General features: G+C 28.4%; 2 protein-coding genes across 5 annotated transcripts in view; one reads left to right on the top strand and one right to left on the bottom strand.

Annotated features, from left to right (window-relative positions):
• Positions 1-1,334: 1,334 nt before the first annotated feature.
• On the bottom strand, positions 1,335-2,243 carry LOC126657276 (uncharacterized). Its single transcript, XM_050351944.2, has one exon. The coding sequence runs from the start codon at positions 1,900-1,902 to the stop codon at positions 1,693-1,695; it is 210 nt and encodes a 69-aa protein (XP_050207901.2). The 5' UTR covers positions 1,903-2,243; the 3' UTR covers positions 1,335-1,692.
• A 7,683-nt stretch (positions 2,244-9,926) lies between these two features.
• LOC126655137 (calmodulin-binding transcription activator 4) overlaps positions 9,927-19,595 on the top strand; it is an 81,712-nt gene continuing 72,043 nt past the window's right edge. For all 4 annotated transcript variants that reach the window (XR_008789445.1, XR_008789446.1, XR_008789447.1 and 1 more), the window contains exons 1-3: positions 9,927-10,350; positions 10,429-10,560; positions 10,854-10,969. Coding sequence is in view for 1 of the 4 variants with exons in the window: in XM_050349143.2 (XP_050205100.2) it covers positions 9,990-10,350; positions 10,429-10,560; positions 10,854-10,969 (609 nt within the window). In the remaining 3 variants the exon portion in view is untranslated. The remainder of the gene's footprint in view (positions 10,351-10,428; positions 10,561-10,853; positions 10,970-19,595) is intronic.

The raw sequence follows: 19,595 nt of genomic DNA on the forward strand, positions 1-19,595 counted from the left end.
CCCAAAAATGAAGAGTTTAGGGTTAGTTGCTCAAAAAAGTATAAATTAGGTTAGATGACCCCGTGTCATAAGTTTAGTGCGCGCCTTGATCCTTGGTTCGAAAGTAAATCATAAACGAGTTAATCTATTTGTAACACGTTTAATTTTACATCTAAAAAACCAGAATAGTGCCTTAATTTTTGTCAACCCGCACATGAGAAACTTATGTTAGTCTTATTTACTCTGTTCTATGAAGAAAGGGAACGAAACTTATCATATAAAATTATAAAATATTTATTTAACGTGTATTATATCTAAATTTTATTTATATTATTAGTAAATGAAATTATATTAATTACAAATGATTAGTTAATCTGTTTTTAAAATCTCATTTCATTGTGCACAAAAAATAAAATTAATCACTTTATTTTTATTAATAACCGTAAAATTTCATAAAATTTTATTTAATATGATTGAGAAAAAGAATGAAAAAATATTTTAGCATAAAACTTTTTTAAAAATAGAAATTTAATTTAATTTTAAACTGAGATACTAAATAAAAACTGTGACTTTTAAAATATAAAATTTCTTTTTATAAATATTTCCTAATGTAAGGTCAGTAAGGATTTATCCGGTTATACTGATAATTAAACTCACCCCATTCAGTTTTTCCACTTTTATTTAAATTTTCTTCCAGGAAAGAATAGTAAGAAACTGTGATCAAGACCCTCTGGCTAGAGCTGACCAATGGACCGGCTACCTATATGGTACTCTCAGATCTGGCCCGCTTAAACCAAACTTAAAGATTTATTTTTTCATCAAATTCATTTTAGAATTTTTTTGATAACTAGAAAGAAACCCATAACCTAGCATCATTTACGCTATAGCTCGTCGGTAATTTATTTTGAATATATTCGAGTGCTCAATTTATTTTTTAAATGCAGATTACATTTTCTATTTTAATTTATAATGTGTATATATATTTAAAAGAAATCAATTTATATATATAGTGCTATGAGATATCCTGAACGAATCCCTATAAATCTGAAACATTTGCCAAGATATATTGCATCTTAAAGCTCGATTTCAAAAATCACGTACAGTTTATTTCTATTAGCAGAACTTTTAATATTGTAGCTCATCAATAAGCTCAAGATTGTAAGAGATTAGCTACAATATTTTTTCATTAATTTTGATAAGTGTTGTTTAGTTGCTGTAACACTTTCAATTTCCTTCACCCTATGTTACCATCTGTTCAAAAAAAAAAAAAACGGTACATTTAAACCTTCAGCATACTAAATCTCACTTGAGCCGGATAGATAAAGCTCTGGCATCAAATTTTAAACTGATGTATATATCAAACCTGACCTCGCTTAAATCAAAAAAACGTCTTACCGACTCACCTGCATTTAAAGCGTCTTACCGACTCACCTGCATTTTGGGTTATGTATATATCTTAAAATATATACACCCATTTAAATAATAAATATCAGCTTATTTTACACTTACATTGAGAAAAAGCAAACTCAGTTGAACCGGATCCGAATCTGTTCAAACCTAGTTAAACTGAATTCTTATCGGTCTAGGAAGATATACTTTGGTTCAAATATTGATCCCTTTTATAGGGAACAAGATGATAGAGATTAGAATTACTTCAAGACAAACAAACAAATACAAGATAAAATGTCACAAAAAGAAACAGAAGAGCCTAAGCTACCCTGTATAAATATGAACACCAATAGCTATAAGAAAGATGGTAATAAGAGCAAAAAAGATAATAGTATGAACCAAAATAGACAACCCACTGGTCTGCATGTTCCCAAACTGCACAATTCTGCCGTTCCCCGGCAGCTGAAACAGCAACCCCGGACTTAACAGCACGAACAGCACCACCGCTATCACCACCGGCCCCCAGTCTGCCATTTCTTCAATTTTCTCACACTATTTCAAATCTCCAATCTCTGTGTTTTTTTTAATAATCGCAGAACGAAAGCGTTTGTATTGTAGAAAGATTTAAACTCACGACCTAACAGTTTGCTGCCTAGCGTTTATACGTAAAATAGTTAATTGGTTTCAAACTCTGTGTTACTATATATATATAGAGTCAAGAAAAGGAACAAGAAGTGTGATGTGGGGTCGTGGAAGAAGAAAGGAATATTAGAATCTGTAGAGAAGAAGAAATTGTATTCTTTTGAGAGAATTAGGTTATGTCACTGCGGATGGTGTATTCTGGAATGGTGCAGTAGATTGTATTTGCACGTGGCGGCTTTATTCGTATTGCTTGTGATGGGTTGGGTGATTGCTTTGTTTGTGGATAATCTTAGTTTTATAGTGTGATTATGGATTGATTTCTTTTTTAATTTGATTCGGTCCTTTGATTGTAAGCCAGATGGACAATTGATTATGTAGTTGTTTGAATGTGATTCGACTTCTAGTTCAAAATTGAGCCGAATTAAAATTAACTATTTAAATTAAACTTTTAAAATATATAAAAATTTAACATAATTAAGTTAATTTTTTAGTTTGATTATCTATAATAAAATTTAACTATTTTTTAAATTGAGAAGAATTTAACATTTATTTCCCATCAACGATTAGAAAAACAAATTAACTATAAGCTAACTCCTTTCTCTCTGTAAAATTAACTATCTCTTCTCTTTAAAATTGTTCTTTTTATCTTGATCTCGTAAAGAATGGAAGAAGGTGATTTCAGATTTTAATCGAAAAATCATTTTCTTTTCGCCTAAATTATTACTTATCTCTATAATTTTTTTTATATTTATATCCTTTTAAATCTTTAATCTATAAATCTTCTTAGATCTAGAATTTTATTTTATTAAGTCTTGTATAGTTTTGGTTGAAATTTCTTGATAATCGAAGGTATTTTGAAAATGAAGATCGAAAAAGATGAAACTTTAACGGATCCAGTAGTTTGAATATGGATCTATATTAATGATTAGATTTGAAAAGTTTGAAACTTCAAACTTTAAGTAATTTCAAGATCATAATCTCAATATGTAAATTATTTATATATTTGGGTAACCATTTGATGGTTGAAAAAGATCTAATCGATGACTGTATTAAACAACTATCATCGTTATTGTAGGCTAGTTTTTTCAATTTGTTGAGAAACTATTCATTTATGTAATTTTTATTAATAAAAGTTCTTGAAAAAATATTTCAATATTTAAAAGTTCTTTTTGTAATAAAAAAATAATTTAAAAAATAAAAATATAATATTTTTAATTTTAATTTAATCGACTCTTTAATACTAATTTATTATTTTAATTTAATTTATAAATAATGATAATATTAATTTATTTATTTAGCTTTATATTAAAAAAATAAAAAAAAATATTTTAAAAGCAGCCAATTTACTTTAAAATTTGTGATTTTATTCTTTTAAAAATAAACTAGAAAGTAGAAATCGCTTTTTATCCGTAGAGTTATTTTTGTTTTCTACTCTAATTTTAAATAATAAAAATTTTATTAGGCTTTCATCTATTATTAAATTCTTTAAATTAAAAAATTTACAAATTTACAAATTTGAAAATGTTCATCTAAATAATAGACATTCTATTATAGAGATAAAAGTAAGTGGTAAGATGGTAGGTCTTACTTTGTCATTTTTTATACTATTAGTTTCAATATAATTATCCATTTTGTATATATTTTTTTCAAAACTTTTATTAATTTTTAGAAATAGTAAATTTCAGTTTTTTTGTTATAATATTCTTATTGAAACCCACTAAAAAGCCATTATAATTTATTGTTATTCATTGAATATATGTAAGCAAATAGGAGTTAATGGACATGTTAAATAGAAATATAATAAAAAAAGTAAAACAATTGTAAAATTATTAGAATATTAATTGTATTTTTTTAAATTGTGTGATAATGCTAAATTGGACAATTTTATTAAAACAAAGAAAATAAAACAATTGAAATAATAGACTACAGAGGCAAAATTCAAATTCATAATCGTTGGCTATATTTTGAAAGATACAACCATTAGATTAGACTTATAATGGAATGTGGTTAGAGTTGTACATCAATCGGTTTGATGCAATTTAGTTTGAAATCGGCTAAAATCAACCAACTGAAATTTGTTAAATGTTTAAATTGAACCAAACCAAACTATAGGTTCGGATTATATCAAACTGAACCGAAAAATTCAATTCTAAATAAATTAATTTTTAATAAAATAACATTTTATATAAATGAATTGATATCACAGATATTTGTTGTTTGGGTTTAAACTGGTTAAACGACTTTTTTAAAAAAGATTTTCAAATTAAAAATATGAATAAGTTAGAAAAAATATTATTGAACGATATGCCATTTGGTCAAGTAAAAGTTTGCGCTCCTCAATAATGTTTACCAGTGGCTATTTCTTAAATTTTATACAATAAATGTTTTTAAAAAATATAAAAATATATTATTTTATTGACCTATGTATTTTTGCTAACATCAGAACGGTGCTAGCGCTAGCTTGCAAGTGTGAATTTCCTTTTTCAGTTTCTATTTCCAAACAACAAATCCTTTCGAATCAGACTAAAAAAAATAACTTTAAATTACAAAGAAAACCAATACAGAATGATACAATATTCCAATTTCTAATGTATCAATCATTTGAAAAGAATAACTTTTACTTAAGATAATTCTTGTATATTAAAAAAAACTCAAGATAAAACATAGTATAATCTACTTATGTCTATTACAATCTGAATACCAAAATAAAAACTAAAGACTGATCACAGATTGACTTAATCCACCAATCAAAAACAATATGCTTACAACATTCTCGTACTTAATACATAAATCCTGACTAGCCAAGGTATAAATGAACCCTCACAGCCAGCAAGAACACACAAACCAGAGCAAAATAAAGCAGAGAATGAACCATTATCGAAGCACCACTCGTCTGAAAATTGCCAAACTCGACGCAACGATGACGGCCCGGAACCTGGAACAACAGACCAGGAGTTAACAGCACGAACAGAATCACTGCCACGAAAATTGGGCCCCAATCCGACATCGTTTCTCTTCCTGTCTAATTTTGTCTGTACTACGTTTGTTAATGAGTGGATATAGGAAGGATCGGGCATGAGTTTTTATATGTGGAGATAATAAGAGTGAGTGTGTGGGCGGAAGCTTGGAAGGTGAAGCCACTTCAGATTCTGCCGACCCATTTGGGTTCGTTACTACTACTCCCACGTGAAAGCCTTTCAACAACAAGAATAACATCCACATGATTGTATTTAAAATTCAGCTATCCAATTTACTTAATTTGATTAATCATTTTTGGTATATTTAAAACTTAATTTAAATCGGTTGAATCCGGAATCATTACATCGAAAATCAAAGCCAATTATGGTTCTATTGTAGTTAGCCGAACCTTAAAAAATGAAGCATCGGTAAATTATAATATTTGAAATGCAGTGTAACTCTGGAACCAATTACAACTAAAATACGGCGTAGCAAAAAAGAGTGGATTAACATCTCACGTCGATGTTTATATAAGATTTAACTACTAATATATTATCTTCAAATTCTACAATTTACTTTTTAAAAAAAGTTTATATTGGCAATATATGAAATTATTTTTTGTACAAAGATTTTTTTATTTATATTTATACCTTATTATAATTTTAGTTAAATTTTAGAATTTAAAATTTAGAAGTTAGGTGTTGAAGGTGGACACTCGCAGGAGTGGTGGTCAGCGCTGGCAAAAGTGGTTGTTGGCTTTTAAATAAATTCATTAAAATATCACTTTGTTTCTATCGGATTTTAAATATATGACTTTCTAGTAACATACGATGAGCTCTTTCGCCAATTTAAAAAGTTTATCCTTGTCAATTTTCATTGTGTATAATAAAAATCCATGTACGCTGTAATTTATAGGAGTGTATCTGGAGGATTAATAATATTCCGATCTATGAAATTGGATGTAAATGTACAATTATAGGGAAAAAAACTAAATATAAACTGAAGTAAATTTAAAATAAGACAACATAAAATAAAATAAAATAATTTACAGCAATTCTTCAAAAACTAATAATAAATTTAAAACAAATCAATAATATGTAAATAAATTGATAGTAAAAGTTTTACTAACAACAAACAAAATATAATTTAAAGTAAAGTAAATTAAGTTTAACTAAAACATAAAACAAATAAAATAAATTTGAAAAAAAAAAAAAGCAAACCAGAGCATTAACAGTGGTTGACTACATTGCGAGAGATCAGATAAAAATTGTGTGAAATAATTATATATATTATGTGTGAAGGATAAATATTGAGATATTTAAATAAATTTAATGCATTATAATATATTTTAAAATATGAAATAAAAGTTAAGATACTATTAGAACAATTAAATGTTATAGTAGAACACTAATATATGACTATTTATTTACTTACATTATAAAAAATGGGGTTTAAAAGATCAACAACAAAGCTATTTTCATCGATTTTAAAAGATAAAATATTATTAATTTATATTTTTTTTGTTTGGATGTGTATTATATATTTTTAATTTGGACCTCCGTAAAAGAAAAGTTTGTATTCGCCACTTAATATAAACATAAGTTTTTAAATTTTCTTACGAAAATTTTATAAAGAAAGTTTATGAAATGTAAATATAAGTAAACTTAATTTTGAATGATCTATGTAGATAGTAAAAAAACCTAAATTATTTAAGTTCGGGACCAATAGTTGGAGAATGATTTCTAAAAGGCTAAATTCTAAAAGCGTTGAATTTGAAATGCTGCGTGCAAATGCAGATATGCTATTTGTTGGGCCAAAAAAACAGATAGAAACTCAATTGCCCACTCCCATATATGGAAGGAGAGGTGATCATGGGGCGGGCTGAACCGTGAACCGGTCCGGAATTAGCCCGGTCAAATCCGGTATGAAACTGGTCAAATTCTGAACTGTATCTAAACCGTTTCGCAATCGGAAGGAGAGCGAGTTTGGCCGGTTCACTATTTTTTAGAATTGGAACTGTTGGCTTGGACTTTAACCCAGCGATTCCGGTTCCAAACCGTGTATTTTATAAAATATTTATCATATATGTATACATATGATCAATTATTAATATATCAACAATATTTTTATATAATATATATTACTATGGTTACATAAATATTAATTTACTATTCATTTTAAACACTAACTATTAATTTTATTTATATCAATATATGACTATATTAACTATATATAAATAATTAACTATCAAAATTTATTATAAATTAAATTTATGGTATATAAATCAATTGTGAGAAATATCAAATCGATTATAAAAAAGAGTTAATGTCACCATATAGCACAATCTTTAGTGTTTTTTTTTTTTTTACGTTTTAAGCACAAATTATAAAACGTCTCAACTAATAGCCCAACCTTTTATTATGCGCCATATGTAGCATAAATGTTTAAAATGACGTCATTTTAACAAAAAAATAAAGCAAAAAATGCATATCGTGCTATATAATGAAAAGCTTGAAAAAAGTTGCTAATGGATGCAACGCTTAAATCGAAAAAAAAAAGGTGAAATGTTGTGCTATATAGTGACTTTAACCTTATAAAAAAATGGATAAATTTTCAACAAATTAGCCAAATTGAGATAGATTTACAATTTTTGAAAGATTTGGATATATTTTCAAAAAGTCGATTTTTTTGGCTTTTTAATACCATTAGGTCGATAATTTAAATTACAAATTAATATTTTTTTGTTAGAACTATTGATGTAGGCACCGGAATATATAAATTGTTCAAGAACTCATAATATCATTTTTTGAATAAAAAATTACACAATGTTTCACGTTGCAATAATTCAAAAATCAGTATTCGATATTACTAAAATTAAAAGTTCATGTTAAATTTATAAAATATGCTAAAATTTATAATTTTTTAAGTAATAATTTTATAAGTGAGCAAAGAGTCATCCCGGTCTTTGAGTTGGTGATTCATGACATATAACTCATTTTCAACCATTTTGTCATATTTTAAATTAATTAAGAATAAAATTGGGTTGTTTTGATTTTTGAATTAATTTATATTGTTTAATTTTGTTCTTTATCAATCCAAAAATAAGAAATGTTATTTTTAATTAATCAAAATGATTGACAGTATGTTATTTGATCTCGAGTTATAAATTTAAATATTGAGAATATTATTTAAATTTTATTTTAAAACATAATATATGTTCATGCAAAACAAATTAATATTTTTTGAGTTATTCTTAACGATACAAAAATCAATAATTATTTTAATGAGTTTCATTTAAAATTTAAAATTAATAACATAAAAAATAATATTTTTAACTTTTACATTTACAGACAAATTCATATAAAGCGAATTTTAGTTTATTTTTGAAATTTAATCTGTAATTCTTAAAAATCAAAATCAATTATATTTTATTTATAAGTATATTTTGATAGTACGTGAAAATAATTGTAAGAATATTTATATTTAATATTCAAAAAATATACAATTGTTTTCACATGTTGCACCGAGTATGATTGAACAACTTTCTTTTATCCATGCCAATGAGTTATAGTTCAAATGCTATAATTATTGGATAGCAATTTGCTAGGTCATGAGAACAAACCATTTCATAAATGATCGTTCTTTTCAATTATATATATATATAAAAATTCTCTTATCTATTCACACTTGTTTAATTTCTTATATATATTCATAAAATAATCATGCTTGCATTTTTTAATCACCCATTCGTGCACACTTGATTAATTTTCCATATTTATTAAATAATCATGGCATTATCTAAAAGAAAAAGAAAAAGAAAAAGAAAAATACTACTAGTTGGTTTCTACTTACTCTATAGCCATTGGCTGCGACTACAACATTATATCCAAGTAGCAGATATTTCATAGTAAACTCACAAGTAGCAGATATTTCATAGTAAACTCACTAATTTAATCACTTTCCAATTTACCCACCCCTTTCAATTCGGTGTACACCTCACAACACAAGTGTTCTTACTTAGTCAAATTTATGGTTGTCAAACATGAACCGAACCGGATAATTTGTCCGGACAATCTTTGAACCGGTCAAATTAATGGTTCGGATTGTACAAAAAACTCTTATAATCATAAATTCATGGTTTTTTATCGAACCGTCTGGATTCCCATTGAATTGAAATCATTAACCGACCAACTAACCAATAAACCCCGTCCAAATTGGATTAACAATATCATTGTCCTTATATAAAATATAAAAAAAAAAACTAAAAGTCAATCATTAGACTTGAACACTAGTGGTAGGAATTAAAAAGATGTGCACAAAACCACTAAATTAATTATTATATAATATATATATTTTTTAAAATTATTATATAATATATATTAGGGTTAATTTCATATAAAATCACCACCTTTACACGTTTTTTTATTTTAATCACGTTCTTTAAAAAGTGTCAAATAAAATCACCACCTTTCATTTTTTTACAAATCTATCATCAATGAGTAAAAGTTGATGTCTTTTTTTTTTCAAAATAAATGTTTTAAAAACATACAAAATACATTCTTCTTACTTTTTTCTTATTGATTCTGGTTGTCAAGTTAACAAAAATATACCGAATTTTCACATTCGTGATAGATTTGCAAAAAATAAAAGATGGTGGTTTTATTTAACACTTTTTAAAGGACGTGATTAAAATGAAAAAACGTGTAAAAGTGGTGATTTTATGTGGAATTAACCCTATATTATAACCAATAGTTGTAAATTTTACTACTATTTATTTATATTTTAATAATTCCGATTTAACTTCGGTTTAACTCGATTGAACCTTTAACACTTTAACTCTTTAATATTAGTGGTTTTATTATTGGGTCGGGTTTGACAACATTCCAGTGAAACACAGTCTCTGTCTATAACCCGAATTTTCCTGATCCGGTTAAGTATATTACTCAGGACCCTATATGTTAATGACGCATCATCAAGAACATTGAGTGTCAACGCTTTCTTCTATTTTGAAAAATTCTCGAATGGGAAGAAACGAGCGAGATTTTTGTCCATTTTTATTTCCCTCCGCCGTCTATGGCGCCTATCCATCTTCTTCTCCGTCGTCAACCACTTCACCTCCGTCGTCAACCACTTCACCTCCCCCATCTTATTCCTGCACCCATTCTTCTTCTTCTTCGCTGAGTATTACTTCTCCTTTCGCATTTCCTTCAACTGCAGAATTTTCTTCAACGGCCAATTTTAATCAACAATGCACCGAAGAAATTGAAGTCCATGGATCCAGCAATACCATCAACTTTCTCCAGGAATTCAGACTACCTCGACCGCCTCCGGCGCTAGCTCCAGCTGCCAGAAACCAGCAGCCAGCAAATATGTCGCAATCAGGTTAGATAATTTTGTGTTTTGTGCGTGTTTTTTTAGTTGGAAATGCTAATTTAATGGTGTGTTTGGGTGGCTAAACAGGTGGAGGATTTGATATGAATGTACTGGTTCAAGGAGCACAAATTCGATGGTTAAAGCCGGCTGAAGTTCTGTTTATATTACAGAATCATGAAAACTATGAGCTTAGTCAAGAGCAAGCTCAAAAGCCTATTGGTTTGTATAATTTTTTAATTTAGTCATTTCTTTTATCATATAATGTATTGAAGCTGTAAAGATCAGTTTGAATTATAGTTATTGGTTAATTTCGTTATGTTTGTATTCTGTTAAGTTTTTTATGTAAATATTTTCAAAGCATCTTACTAAAGAGTAAAGAATGAATTCATAAAGTTTTTTTGTGTGATTTTGCAAGAATATGTTTGTATTATTGAGGGTATATAAAATGTTTTTGAGTTTTTCATGTGTTAGAGGATTTGGTAGCTTATTTTGTTTGTTTTTACTCGAAACAGGCGGATCTTTATTTCTTTACAATAAAAGAGTGGTTAGATTCTTCCGTAGAGATGGTCATAATTGGCGTAAAAAGAAGGATGGGCGAACTGTTGGCGAAGCACATGAGCGACTTAAGGTCTGGTTTTGGTCCTGTGAATCTATGGTGCCACAATATGTGAAAGTTTTTTCTTTTTATATATATATAATTTGTATCTTGGAGGTTGTGAAGTTTTTTGTATTGAGTATTGCATCTGTGTTTTGTTTGAGTAGGTTGCAAACATTGAAGCTTTAAATTGTTATTATGCACATGGAGAACAAAATTCAAATTTTCAGAGGCGTAGCTACTGGATGCTGGACTCGTGAGTGTTCCTGATTTTATTTTTTGCTCTTACTTGTTTCTAGTATGATATTGCAGAAGAAAATATATCTTTGTTGGCAACACACAATACAAATTGATTGGCTCTATTTGCTTATTATTGTCATTTTGACAGGGTATATGAGCATATTGTTCTGGTTCACTACAGAGATATTTGTGAGGTAGGTTTCTAGAAGCAGAGAGTAAATGTGCACACACAAATACTTTTACCTATGTCTTTCTTATTATCTTTTCTGGTTTATCGAACCGAGAATCGTAAACCATACTCCATGATATATCCAATTTTGATATAATTCTTTCATCATGAAATGTTTTTTTTTTCATTTTTTTGGTTTTCCTGAGATATCAACCACATGCATAAATTTTCTAAATTTTGTTTGCTGTCACCTTTTAATTGATTCCCCTACAACCTAGCTGCATTTCTAATTTTTGGGACATCTACCTCTTGTTTATGCACTATTAAATATGATTTTTAGTTTTATTCATAATCAAATATCATCATGAGCAGTTGCAGTTAGCTCTGAGTATATTGATTTTCAATATAATGTCGTTGGTAACATTTATGCCTATAGGGAAAGAACACTGCTGGATCTGCTCCACAGTTATCACCTTCCACTTTCAGTCCAAGTCCAACAACTTATACTACTCAAAATCAAGATTCTAGCTCACGAGTTAGTGGTTTATATAACCCATATCACAATTTTATTTAGTCCAAGCTCTATAAAAGTTAGTTCTGAGGTAGTCGCAAAAGATCATGGATTAGACAATACAGTAGAGTTTACTAGTTCTACAAATGATGAGCCACGAGGTTAATCATTTTTTGAGAAGGCTGGAGGAGCAATTGAGTTTGAATGAGGACAGCATCAGCGAAATTGCTCCAATCTATAATCAGGAAGGAGGCACAAATGATCCAGGACTTCTTGCATATAACGGGCAGTTCTCTGAGAACAGTCTCTGCAGCCAAACAACTTTGTTCACCATCAGGATGCTGGTTTGTTAGATCATTCATAATACTTCAATTCATTGAAATCGTGTCTTAAGCTGCTATGTTAGTTTCTTAACATGTTTGTTGTATTACACCATTTAAATAACAGTTTCTGGTTGACTTAACATAGTACTTCTAAATTGAAAAGGTAAATAATGTAAATTGAACTTCATAAGCTGGCTTGAGATCATGTTATCTCATCATTATACGGTGTCATATTGTCTGGTCGTGATGCTGAAAATTGACAGAAAGTTGTATTGGGCCTTGAAATTTCATCGACTGGTGAGGGAGATCAGAGATGCCATCCATCTTCTGGAAACTCTTTGAATTGGAATAATGATAATCTTATTTTACTGGTTTAGGTGTTGTTTCAAACATGATTTGTCTATTTTATCTTAAACGACCTTTAGGGTAGTTGAGGTCCTACCTTACATGCCTTTTATACTGGCCTTGGGGAATTACTGAAGTTCTAAAATTTAGGGCTGGGAAACTACCAGATGCTTGCTTCAAAATTCAAATGGGTTCAGCATCTTTTTTAGCTGGTGAAATATCATCTTTCAAGCTTAAAGACATCTTGCATATAGTTTCCCATAGCTTTTACTCCTTTGTCCTGTGTTACTTATTTTCATTTTAGTATGTAATTAAATTAATTGAGAAGGAAGTTAGAAACAGCTGTTAATGACTTCATGTCTTATAGGCAATTCTGGCGCTTACCATCAGTCATTTTCACAAGAGCATGGAGATGGAAGTAAAGAATTGGCCGACGACGGTTGGCCTTCCTCCCAGTGCTCTGCGTGCGATAACATCGCTCCGGACCCTGATGCCAACCACCGTCGTCGTCGTCGCCGTCTTCGGTCAAACAGGCGTAAAATTAGAAATAGCAATTGTCTGGGAACAAAATGGGGAAAAAAATTAGGGAGGCACAAATAAGGGATTAACCCAACAGAAGCTATTGATGAAAGCAATGATGAAGATATTCTCAAAGCATTCAACAAACAGAAAGTTGGTGGAGCTGTTGATGAGGCCGTCTCACGTGTGCTGTCAATGGTTGATTCGCCTGAGGCACGTCAGCAATATCGTCGAATGCTTGAACGTTATCGGCAAGCCAAATTAAGTAGATCATGCTTTCTATCTAGTTATGAATGATTATTCTCAGCTTTCTCTACTTAAATTTTAGATGTCTAACTTGCGAATCAAGTCATCGTGATTTCTACGTGTATTAAACTGTTTTTTGCAGGCTGAACTGAACTCGGTGAAACAAATGAATTGATAGTTTCAACATCTCAGACTAGTTTATCAGATATGGAAAACGATAGTATTTTTAATAGGGGCAGTTTCTGATTTGTTAACTTATGTTTGTATCTCATCAGACTGATGATAATATAGTTTGCATAGTTTGTGTATAAATGATATAATGTCACAGTAGTTGTTAGTGGGTGTAAATATTTTGCACATAGTCTGGCATTATTTCTGTAAATGCCTTCAATTCCTGTAAATATTGTTTGAACATTTTGGCTTAGTGTTTGTATTTCTGTGACATTGACGTTCCTTCTGAACAAAAGTTATGGTAAAAAGGCATGACCTATCATTACTCTCTTAAAGTTAAAGTTGTTTACATGCATGTATGTATTTCAATAATTAATATAAGAAGAACTACTCCTTCCATTCCGTAAATATAAAAAAATAGCCATATTTTATCTCATAAAAATAGAAAAAATAGTCACGTTTGATTTTAATTTAAACTAAAATTATCAAAATATCCTCATAATTATGTTGCATGGACATTAAATGTATGTCTTTATAATAATTCACTTTGAAAATTTTAAAAGATATCATTGAAAAAATTAAATAAATTAACTATAATTAATAAGAAAAATTGATTCTTATAAAAACACTATTTTTTCTGATTTTGTGGGATGGAGGGAGTATATAGTATTATTTTTAAACTGAATTTAAATGTATAAATAACTAAATCAAAGTCATGTACTCTTGCATATGATATTCATCTATTAAGAACAATGCGAGATAGTATAGAATCTTATTATGTTCATCCAGAATAATGCATCCTCTCTAACTGAATACTTATCTCCATATACAACTAACTAATGGTAACACATCCCGCGATCATATCTCATGAGATATAGGAATAAGGAGTATCAAACTTTAATCACCTATACACAAAATAACTATGCCCCCACAAGTCAAAAGACATGTATACAAGCACGAACTATATGACATAATATTAACTTATATGAATTACCATGCATAAGTCATCTAATGTCACAATTGTTCAACCTGCTCAATTTTTGAATGTTCACATGTTTATTTCGATTATTGAGTAGCATGAGACTTGCTACCTTCGGTCATTGATAACTCTAACTAATCGGAAGAATAAACAGCAGTGACGATCTGAGATAATGCGTTGTTCTCATATATAGAATCCTATAAGATCGAGAACATTTATTTAGATTACTTATATAAAAGAATCTGTCACCCGTATTCTTAAACATTTCAAGAATAGATTATTTCACACAAGTCTATTTGGTTCAAATGAATTTCACGATTTTTTATGAAATTCAATTGAATTTGTGTTTGGTTCAAATGAACTTTTACAATTTAAATTTACATTTACACTCGAAATAAAATGTTCAATTTATTTCATTTTTTAAAATTAATCTCATTTAAAAGGTTTAAATGCACAAAAAATCACCAACTTTTGCGTATTTTTGATATTTAACATAATTTTTAATTTTGGCATATTTAACATGAACTTTCAAAATTTTGCAATTAAGACCATGTGTGTGTTTCCTTTGAAAATTTCACTTTATATATTTTATTATATTTTATATAGTTTCACAAGACTTTAAAATTTCACTTGATTCCTTAAAGATTCATAGAAGTTAATTTCAATTAGTTTCTTTTTTTTTTTTGATAATTTAATTTCAATTAGTTTCTTAAGATTTTATTTGATTTCAATCGTTTTAAAAGATCTCATATATATTCGTAGAAGTTAATCCTAATTTAGTTTTATCCTCTCTCCCTTTGTCGAAAGCACTTACTATAGCGAACCTGGCGATCGAAGGTTTCATAAATCAAGGAAAAAGAGATTCTTCCCCGCATTTCATATAGTTTCGCAAAGTTTCATATTACTTCACTTCATTTCGAAAGGTTTTATATAGACTTATAGAAGTTAATACCATCTAGTTTTAAAAAGTTTTGCATAATTTTTTACAAATTAACATAGTTGCATATAAAATAAACTCGCGCTAGTATAGTTTCAGTGACTAAAATATAAAAAGACCCCACATTGGCTTTTTACAATATGAATATGCATGGCTAAAATATAAAAGAATCCAACATGGCTTTCAGTGAAAAATTAAATGTCAAATTTTTTGTATAAAAAAGTAAATGATTCACCCTCTTAATAATTTTTATTAATAAATATTTGTAATAGATGCCAAAAATGAATCTATAACTAATTTGAACCAAATTTGATAGCTGAATGAAGAATATTTATCTTAAGCACGTCAATTTTACAATTAACTAATAAATATTTGCAATATAAGTTCTTTAAATTATTGTTTATTTTCATTATTAAATATTCCAACGAGACAAATACCTTATCAGTTTGTGCACCAATAATGTGAATCATTAGTTGTATAATTATTCATGAATGAATATTCAAAATCCGGTCTAAACGGATCAGAGCGGCCCAGTGAACAATTTTATGTCACGAGCTTAAGAATTTCACATGCTAACCCGCGCGACACCTAGGCGATTTTACTTGCGAATATGCTAAGTAAGCCTTGAACTTTCGTACGAAAGTAATTTAATTATGAAATAGTCTCGTGAAGAAGTTTTTAGAATGTTCGAGAACATTGTAGAGTGTCCTGAGAATTCTAGAGTGTTTCGTAGGTTTCTAAAATATCCTTAAAGATTTTGAATTATTCCGAAGGATTTTAGAATGTGAGGTTTTTAGAATATTCCGTAGAATTCTGGAACATAAAATTCGAAAATATTGCGAAAAAATTAGGGACATTTTTTTTTCCAAACGATAGAAATTCATTAAGAAGATTCAAATACAACCTATGAAAGTCATATCACAACCAACATTATGATCTTTCAAATTTGAACAATTAGAAGCTAAGTCACAATTCCGAATAAGCAATAAATAATCAAAAGTGAGAAAAAATCCGTGACTATGTTCCCGCATAAATTTAACAACGATGAAACTATGTTTCTCGTAGACGGAGTACTTGGATAGTTCTTCTTCAAATTTGCTTTTGAAACCGCTCTATCCGGTTGAGCCTAGCATTCCAATCTTCATCTTCAATGAATTCTTATCAAAGATAACTCAACAAACCTCCCTACTTTTAGATCTACAAAAATTTAAATGAGTTTTCAAACTCTCCGAATATAGATCTATAAGAACTTCGATAGATCTAAAAAAAACTCCCCATTTTTTAAGATCTTCAAGAACTTGTATAGATCTAAAATACACCCAACATATATTTTAGATCTTAAAGAATCGGATCTCAAATTCGAAAACCCACCAAAAACTTTAATAGATCTAGCAACTACAAACACCAAAAACTTTTACACTAATTCAAATATGAAAAATACAAATCAAGACCCAAAAAAATTCATAACCAAAGACTTTATTCAAACTAGAAGAACATAGTAGATCTATAATAAATAGTACTATGGGCGGAGAGAAAAAGATTTTCCGGCTAAAGCCGGAGAAATCTTTTTCTCCCACCCTTAAAAAGATGAACAAGTGAAGAACTTTTTTTTTTAGAGAGAAGGGAGAGCAAATATTTTAAAGAGAGTGTAAAAAATCTATTGATTTGTGGAATAGTTTAAATTAGGGACATAACAACATGCAAAGAATTGTAAAGCACGTGACATTTACCCTTACATAAGACATTTAAAAAATGTTTCGTCTGAAATTCAGTTACGCCGAATTTGTTGAATCTTACACAGCCATTTTGATAGGAGAAGAAGAGTCATCAAGTATTGAAAAAAGGAACCACAAGGGAGTTGTCTTGTTGTTGTGTTGGAATGAAAATGTCGGCCAATAGTTGATTTCCGGATCAAATGTCATTCTTAACAAATCATATTTTCACGACTACAATGTATATAGTGATGATATCAAACTTTTCTTCTTTTTAAGGCTATCATTTCATGTGCTTGTCAAATTGGATAAAACCAATCATTCAAATGTGTAAATAAGCCACTCCATCACGAGCGTAGCCGGAGATCGAAATTAAAAGTGATAAAATATAATATTTTATATATAATATATAAAATTTTAAAATTTATTAAAATTAAAGCGGTTAATATGTAATAATTATTTAAATAACATATATAAAAAATTACTTAGAAATTGTAGCTTTAGAAAAATAAAAGGGGCAAATGCCCCTCTTAGCCACCATGTGGCGACGCCCCTAACTACCATAGCACCAATATTGAATTAAATTAAAACAATATTCAAAGATACAAAAGTTATAAAATAATTCATTCATAGCTCATAATATTATATCGTCATAGATTTTATTGGTGCAAAGTATACTTAATTTAATACTTTTTCAGTAAGACCGGCGATTTGTTCAATCCATTGAAATTTAGTATTTTATAATCATTGGTTTTTACGCGATCTCAGAAAATAGATCATGCCACCACTAAAATGCTATTTTGGATCATCGAGAATTTAAATTTAAAGTCTGAACAATCATTGTGATTTTTTTGAAAAATTCAAGAAAAACAACATTCCCAATAAAAAATAATATCATAAAATATTTATTTAAACAAATAATAAACTCAAGATCGAGACATTTATTGAGTATAGAAAAAACCAGTAAAAATAAATATGAACACATATGTACATTTATTGAGTAAAGAAAAAACCAGTAAAAATAAATATGAACACATATGTATATTTGTATGATAATATTTATAAATTTAATTTTTTAATTTTTTAAGACTTAAAAAAAACTTTTGATCAATTGTACACTTGTTTATAAAAAATTAATACACATCATTGATATGTATTTTTAATATTTCCTCCGGTCCATAATATTTGTCGCATTTGAAAAATATTTTTGGTCCATAATATTTGTCATTTTAGAATATTAAGAGAGTATTAATTGCTATTTTTCTATATTTATCCCTTATTAATTTATTGAAAGAATGCAATGAACAAATAAAAATAGTAGTCATAATTGTAAACAAGTTTCAATGTATGGTTAACTTAATAAAAGTGTTTACAAATTAAGATATATCCAATGTCCTCTTAGTTCTTGTATTAAAGCCAAATACGACAAATCTAATGTACCGGAATGAGTATTTGATTTTCATTTACTGAATCGACTATATTCTAGGAAAAATTCTAGTATAAACCAAGTTTGCTACGTATAATTATGAACCATCCGCGTATTGTGTGAACTTGACAATAATATATGCAATAAATATCACATTAAATGATAATATTTTCACAATTATTAATATAATATTTATTAATTGGTTATCACATTTATTATTATCACGTGTAACACGATACACAAATAGTTCACTACAAAAAATATTAGAATTAGCAGCAAATATTTTTACTGCTAATAGTGCTAAAATTGTTACTTTTAACATATAGCATCAAAAAAATTTGTGGCATGTTGCTGCTAATAAAACGTTGTCTTAAGTAATTGGTAACAAATTTTGCTGTAAAATGCTGCTATAACTTAACTAATGCCAGCAACTTTTAAATTAATACTGCAAAATGTTTTTTAGCAGCAAAAAGAACTAGTTATAAAAGAATTTGTTGTTAAATATATAATTTTTTATAGTGGTTTATAATCCTATGTGACAAATTTGACTCATATAAATATTTCTCATATTATTATAGGCTTTTAAGTTTTTTTTTTTTGATAATTAAATTCTTCATTAAGAAATAATCAAAGCAGTTACAGACGTAAGATATTCAGGAAAGTTCGAAAATCAATCCGGATGACCTAACAGGTTAACATTTGTATTAGAGATATCGCTGGATAACTTTTTTTTTTTATTATATCGTTTAAATATGCTAATAACTAAAAAAGAAAATTAATGAAAAAGGCCGAAAATTCAGATACAATCGGTGAAAAATATCCTGAATTAAGGAGTAATTAAACTAAGAAACTTCGTCCTGTCCCACCCACATGCCACTAACCTTTCTTTTGAAACATCTTCTATCCCAATAATTTGTAGCAATTTTCCTAGCACGTGCTATAGTGAAGTATTTTTTTTAAGTTGTTTGCAGCGCATCAGCAAATCCACTAAAAAAGAGTCGGTACAATATTTAAATGAAATCTTTATTTAAACAAATAAAATAATAAATTATCATATTTTAAATGTTATAATTAAATCATA

The sequence above is a fragment of the Mercurialis annua genome, linkage group LG7, assembly GCF_937616625.2.
Source record: "Mercurialis annua linkage group LG7, ddMerAnnu1.2, whole genome shotgun sequence".
NCBI lineage: Eukaryota > Viridiplantae > Streptophyta > Magnoliopsida > Malpighiales > Euphorbiaceae > Mercurialis > Mercurialis annua.

Excerpts from the sequence above, each read along its gene's own strand:
- LOC126657276 (XM_050351944.2), bottom strand. The coding sequence starts at position 1,902 with ATGGCAGACTGGGGGCCGGTGGTGATAGCGGTGGTGCTGTTCGTGCTG.